This window comes from Aristolochia californica, unplaced genomic scaffold, assembly GCF_029961685.1.
Source record: "Aristolochia californica isolate CCGP_79_NKW_82.1479 unplaced genomic scaffold, dmAriCali1.0.hap1 SCAF_6, whole genome shotgun sequence".
Taxonomy (NCBI): domain Eukaryota; kingdom Viridiplantae; phylum Streptophyta; class Magnoliopsida; order Piperales; family Aristolochiaceae; genus Aristolochia; species Aristolochia californica.
In genome coordinates this window covers 3,674,212-3,681,222 of record NW_027182257.1, presented here as the reverse complement: position 1 = coordinate 3,681,222, position 7,011 = coordinate 3,674,212, and the positions used below count along the sequence as shown (strand labels likewise).

The 7,011-nt window shown below is 43.6% G+C and overlaps 2 protein-coding genes across 2 annotated transcripts; both read left to right on the top strand.

Moving 5' to 3' along the window:
- Positions 1 to 2,519: 2,519 nt before the first annotated feature.
- LOC137934733 (ethylene-responsive transcription factor 2-like) lies at positions 2,520 to 3,499 on the top strand. Its single transcript, XM_068779239.1, has one exon. It carries the CDS (start codon positions 2,590 to 2,592, stop codon positions 3,394 to 3,396), a length of 807 nt encoding a protein of 268 aa, XP_068635340.1. The 5' UTR covers positions 2,520 to 2,589; the 3' UTR covers positions 3,397 to 3,499.
- Positions 3,500 to 6,004: 2,505 nt separating this feature from the next.
- On the top strand, positions 6,005 to 6,790 carry LOC137934754 (ethylene-responsive transcription factor 2-like). Its single transcript, XM_068779278.1, has one exon. The coding sequence runs from the start codon at positions 6,026 to 6,028 to the stop codon at positions 6,788 to 6,790; it is 765 nt and encodes a 254-aa protein (XP_068635379.1). The 5' UTR covers positions 6,005 to 6,025.
- Positions 6,791 to 7,011: the final 221 nt, after the last annotated feature.

The following is a 7,011-nucleotide window of genomic DNA, read 5'->3' as shown; positions in this document are numbered from 1 at the left end:
GTTGTTAAACTTGTTATAATATCTTCATAATTTTATAAATAAATATTTTTAAAAAAAAAGTTATGGGGAGGTCACTGAGGGAGAAGAAGGAACCACCGACCTCTTTTACACAGATGAGGGTGTGAGGGTTTCCTTCCCACTCGTTTGTCTGTGTTAGAAAGAAAAGAAAGAGAATAAAGAGAAACAATTGTTATCGTTGCCCTTTTCATGGCTCACCATTTTTTTTGTACCCAGAAGGGAGGGGAGGACAAGAGGTAGAAAATATTTTGCACTCTTCTCCACAGACAATTTAAGAGTTAAGATAGTTAAATATTTTTTATTTTTTAATAAATTATAATATAAAAATAACTAAAAATGCATAAACAAAAGAAAGCCAACCTATGAAAGTGTCCCATTTGAGTTAATGAAAATCATGTCACTCATGTCCACTACTCTCACCAATAAGCCATGATAAGTACTCTTCTTCAACCCACTTCAACCTCTAATGGGATGTTTGAAGATTCTATCTTGTAGTTTAGTGAGCTTTGTTCAATGGTAAATGAAAGGTTGAGTGGGAAAGTTGAAGAAGAGTCACCCTTGGCTTTAGTAATTTAAATTCGGCTCTTATGCTAGTGAACAAAGATGGAGTTAAGAAAGTAAAGCAAATGAGAAGAGAGATTTTGGATAATCCGGTCACTAATGTAAGCTATATCTTTATCAAAAGATGATCATGATGTACACATCAAATTGTGACAACCAATGTGGTTGGTAAGATGCTTTAATTTTTATTTTATCTCCTTGGGTTGTATTTGAGACCCATCACTAAAAACGTGATTGTTTAATTATTATATCTTAGATCGCATTTGTTACAACTCTACACCCCATTACACTTGTGCAAATTTTTAGTTTTTTATAATTTATTTGTACGTTTCCTTTGGAGTTTGTCGACAAAGATTTGATTCTCAATTCTATTTTCTTGGTATTGAAGTCACTCATATTAGGAGTTTGGCTTGGTGCCACCCCTAAAATGGTCCCAACAATCACAGTGGGTCTATGTGATATAGAACCCAATATAAGTATTGGTGTAGATGTTTAATTTATAACCACCATTTGACCAGGACTTTTATTGTGCTAAATTTGTTAACTTGAGATTTTTGAAATCCTTAACCAGATATCTTGACCCCGATTATCCCGAGATTGATTAGTCTAATCTCGCCATTAGTCTGCCGATTACCGCGAACCTTCACACTTGTCTTTCTCACTCTCGGACAAAATCCCACGTTAGCCACCAACGGCCTCCGCCTGACGGCACGCGACGGCCGACGCAACCCATTCTCTACAGATACCAGTCCAGTCAAAGTCCACCACGTGGGTCAACCTCTCAACTTGCTTGAATTTCTAAGGTGTCTGACGTGTCGCCTCTCCACCGTCCGATTAACCGCCACAAACATCTCCCTTTGTGAGAAAATATTAATTAATTAATTAATATAATTAAATCTGATGGGGCGATGCGAAGGCGATCTTTAATAACTCGCCTAGTATGACTCGAGGCGAGGAAGCCTAATTCCTCATGCCACGTGTCATTGTACCTCACGTGAGCCTGTCCCGAGTACGAACACTACCGCTAGAAGTCAGTGCAAACAAAAAAAAAAGTCTTGGATTTCGCTTTCCAAACAGAAATCATTTCCTTCCCACGAGCTTCCTTCCACCGCTGGGGTAAAACCGGGAGAACACGTAAAGTGAGGAAAAAGTAACAGTTGCTATCGGGCTACTGATGGGCCTCCACTTGCGTGGGAAGGGTACGGAGGAAAAATAAAAGCAGCGAAAACGACGGCGGACAAATAATCCAAAAGAGGGGGGGGGAGGTTCCTTGAAGGAGATAAACAATCCTGAGTAGGTGGGCCCCATCTCCGGTCCTTTTTTTTTTAACCTTATCCTCATTGTCCAGGCACATGTATCCCGCGATTCCTCGCCATTCTGGACACGTTATCAGGATCGTTGATTTTTAATAAATTAAACTCCATTTTTAAATTAAATTAAAGTAATTAAAATGATTTTTTAAATTATTTTAATTTGGATTATCCAAGTGAAAATTCAAGACTTTTCAAACTTTCGGGTGACGTCATCCTGGAAAATAAAATGCATTTGGGCCGTAGGAGTCTTTTCATTGAGACGACGAGAAATCGCCGTCGACAGGGAAATGAGACACCGCATGAACCCGTGTGACACGTCGATGTCAAGTGGCTGAACCGAAGGATTTCCGGTTCGGATCCAAGCTGACGCAGAGACCACTAACGTCACCAACGACGACTGACCGTAACCTCTTTGTCCTTCAATTCGCACACGTGCGTTAAACCCCCCCTCCCCCCCCCCCCCGGGTTGCAACTTGCGAGGTCGAAACATCTCAGAAGCAACTCGAAATGAATACAAAATTCCCGGTTCATGAACTGTCTCCCCTATATATCTCCCTTTCCTTCTCTCTCTCTCAAATTCGACTCTTTCACTGCCCTCTTCTCCTTCCTCTCCTTCCTCTCCTTCCATAAACGCAAAACCCATTCTAAAACTGCAAATTCGGATCAAAGTCCGGGCTCAATTTGGTACGGATATTTGATGGAAATGTACGGGATGTGCGATGAATCCGATTATCAGCTGCTAGAGTCCATTCGGCAACATCTGTTGGAGGATTCGGAGCAACTGATGAGTTTCCCACCTAGGAATCCCGCCTTTCTACGGAGTTCCAGCTTTGGAAACGGAAGCAGTCTTTACCCCTGCTTGACGGAGAACTGGGGGGAGCTTCCGTTGAAGGAGGACGACTCGGAAGACATGGTTCTTTATGGAGTTCTACACGATGCGGTGAGGTCTGGGTGGGTTCCTTCTCTCCCGTCCTCACCCGAGTCTCCCGAAATGGTGCATCAGGCGGCTGTGAGTGTGAAGCAGGAGCCTGTGGATTCTCCGGTGATTAAGATGGAAGCGGCGGCGGCAGAGGCGGCCGTGATGGAGAGACAGCAAGCTCCGGCGCAGGAGAAAGGGAAGCATTACAGGGGGGTAAGGAGACGGCCATGGGGCAAATTCGCGGCCGAGATTCGTGACCCGGCGAAGAACGGTGCCAGAGTTTGGCTCGGGACGTTTGAGACAGCAGAGGACGCCGCGATGGCTTACGATCGAGCGGCTTACCGGATGCGTGGCTCGCGTGCGCTGCTTAACTTCCCCCTTAGGATCTGCTCTATGGGCCAAGCTACGACGCCAGTAACGTCAAAACGGGCGTCGCCGGAGCCACAATCGAGTAACTCGCCGAAGCGGAGAAAGAGAGGAGCCGAAGCGGCCCGTCCTGTTCAAAACGAGATGGGTTTCAGTAATCGACCAGAGATGTTCCCGGTCGGGTCGTTACCCTGCGGGGAGCAGCTTCTAGTAAATTAATGTCGAAACGGGGAAAAAAGTGGGTTTTTTGCTCTCTGGACCCGGTTTTGGTGTAAATACGTGGGTGGGTCGAGAGTGCTGGAAGTTGGTTTTGTTTGTAAATATCTCTTTCTTTAATTACTTCTATTCAAATAAATTTCATTACCGTTTCAAATTCTGACACGTGTACAGCCCACCATGCGTATAAGATCTTAATTTATGGAACGCCGACATTAGAATCTCATCATTTTTTTGCTACTTTTAATGATCGTTGGGATTGACAAACGTTAATTACTGAGAAGGTGATGTGAATTCCATTAGACTCTTGTTTCAAGCCCTCAATGGTTAAAATCCGGCGACTTTGCCTGAGTAAGGACTGATCTGTGCTCGGAGAAGATGAAGAAGAAAACATTGAAGGGCGGAAGGGGAAGGATAAGGAAGAGTGAGATGTTGACGGTTGACTTTTCTTGATATTTATCCATTGACGATCCGGAAGGAACTTGACCTCTCGTAGTCAAACGGGTTGGTTTTGATTCGGTTCTTTGCATTTAAGATCTCTATGTGCATCCAGCCTGCAATGGACGGAATGACGACAGAGGGCTGAAGCGGACAAGAGAGATGTCGATGCTGTAATGGTGGCAAACGGCACTGTCCCCCCCCACCTTGTTCCTGTCTGAAAGCTGCTGGCAAGGTCTTATCTTAAGTAGACTGGTTCGTTTGTAATGGGAGTTTATGTCCCGCAAGAGCCCACTTGATGCAGTAATTTCTACTTTCTGGAACAAAACAGCAATGTTCTTATTGCATACATGAATAAAAAGTTTTATGGGATGAACCAGACGAAAGAGAGAGAGAGAGAGAGAGAAACCCATTCCCAAACGAAGAAAAGAAAACAAAAAGTTCCAATCATGACTGACCTTGAGGGATTTCTTAGCCTCTTCGATTTTGTATCAGCCAATTTGATTTTCTCTTGAATTGACATGCAACAACCTGAAAGGTTAAATTATCTTTCACGTATCTTTTTATTCTAAATTATATAAATACCAGTCTTAATCAATTATAAAAGTATGGTTCGGTCTAATACCTCTACCTCGCATCACTAACCGTCGACATGCATCGACCTTCTCTCCCAATTGCATTCAAGCATGGGCAAACTCACACGTGCGAATTTTGCACGGGTAATAAAAAAAACCCTCATAGTCAACGATTACTCTTCCCATCCTTTTGTTTCCAAGAACCCTCGAAACTCATCTCCATAGATGATGCGCTTTCTCCAATTTTTTCATTAAGGGTAGTTTGAAAATTTTATATTTGCATTGCGGTTGGAGGTATCGTTATTAAGGTGATCTATGATCATGAGTTGTGGCAGAGATGTTAGAGAAAAATATAGAGAATTTAAGTGTGTACGATTTCTCTTGTAAACTGTTTCTTCATCATAGGAAATTATTGTAACGGTAGAAGAATATGACATAGTTTCACTTTGAGGCGAACCTGTATAAGTTTAGGGTGTGTAATTAGGGTGTGTAATTCCTAATACTAGTTGCTACCACTTTACTCTTCCACATCTCTTCATCGGACAATGCGCTCTCTCCGAATCCATCCACCCCAACCGCTATCAATGTCGTTCTTCCCATCCTTTTGCTTCCGAGAACACTCGTAACAAATCTCTTTACATAACCAATGCCAAGTTCACAATTTCAATTGCTACAAGACAAGATTGGTCTCTCTAACAATGACATATCTTAAAGAGACATAATAAGTTATTAGCATAACCCCTTCAGTTATCGGATAATATCCTATTATATTTATCCTATATTGTAATTATCTTCTCATTTAAAGCTTATCTTTTCTATTATAAATTATATAAATACCACCCTTAATGATTATAAATGTGTGGTTCAGTTCAATATATAACACTCTGATGGTAACCTAATTCTAACACAACTATACATAATTCTGTGACAAAAAGAAGATCTGATTGGTTGGTGCAATAGTTTTTAAGAGCCTCGTGTCAAATGAGAACTTAAAAACGTAGACAGTTGGATTGCGGCTGTGACGAAGAAAGATAAATTCTTCGTAAGAGGAAACGATGCAATGCATGCATCTTCAAACAAGCAAGCAGATTTTCTACGGTCATAGCCTTGGGTGGGCGATGTTTTGATTTCCATTGCAGTAGACATGGAGAAGCCTAATCCATCCATCTCAGGTTCCCATGAAGAAGAAGCCACGGCAACCGATTAGTCTTCTTCGAGCCGCTACTTTTGAACGATTCTTAATAATTAAACTTAGAAAATAGTTCTATTTCGGGTGACTTCAAATCATCATTTAATGTGACATTTCCTCGGTGCTGATCGCCGACGTCACCAACGACTACTGACCGTGGATTACCCGTTTCTTCTCCTCTTCAATTCGCCCACGTGCTTTAAAAAACAGCTTTCGAGATCGAAACAACGAGGAAGCAACTCGAAACCAAGTAGTGAATACTAAATTCCCCGTTCATGAACCTCTTCCCCTATATATGTATCTCCTTCTTCTCTTTCTCCTAAATTCGTTCCTTTCACTCCCCTTTACTCCCCTCCCTTTGGTCCCAAAACAGATACTCATTTAAGACTACAAATTCTGACACCGAATTTGATACGTAATTTTGGTGGAAATGTTCGGGAATTGCGATGAATCCGATTATCAAATGCTCGAGTTCATCCAGCGCCACCTCTTGGAAGATTCTGACCAGCTCATGAGTTTCCCACCGACGAATCCCGCCTTTCTACGGAGTTCCAGCTTCGGAAATGAATTAAGTCTTTGCCCTTACTTGACGGAGAATTGTGGGCAGCTTCCGCTGAAGGAGGATGACATGATTCTTTATGGAGTTCTCCCCGATGCGGTGAGTGAAGTGTGGGTTCCTTCTCTTCCTACGTCGCCTGAGTCTCCCCAAATGGTGCCTCAGGAGGTTGTTAGTGTGAAGCCGGAGCCTCAGGATTCTCCGGTGGTTAATATGGCGGCGAGGCGGCAAGCTCCGTCACAGGTAAAAGGGAAGCATTATCGGGGGGTAAGGAGACGGCCGTGGGGCAAATTCGCCGCGGAGATTCGGGATCCGGCTAAGAACGGCGCCCGGGTATGGCTCGGGACGTTTGAGACGGCAGAGGCCGCCGCGATGGCTTACGATCGAGCGGCTTTCAAAATGCGCGGCTCGCGCGCGCTGCTTAACTTCCCACTCAGCGTCGGCTCTATGGACCAAGCTCCGACGACAGTGACAGCAAAACGGGCGTCGCCGGAGGCGCGGTCGGGCGGCACACCGAAACGGATAAAGAGAGAAGCCGAGCCAGCCTATCCGGTTCAAACCGAGATGGATTTCAGTAGTCGGCCGGAGATGTTTCCGGTCGGATTTTTACCCTGCGGGGAACACCTTCTGGTTAGTTAAATACGTGTGCAGGGCTTGCGGCTGACTATACTTTCGTGGCAAATCGTCCTGCAATAAATTGTTTTTAGAATAGATGGACAGGTATTTAATAGAATGAGGAGTAAAGACATGGTTACGGTTCAATTTCTCTATCTTCAGCATCCATTGACGATCCGGAACGAACTTGACTGCGGATGTCGTCGCCAAACCCTGCATTTAAGTTTCTTTGAATACAGCCGGCA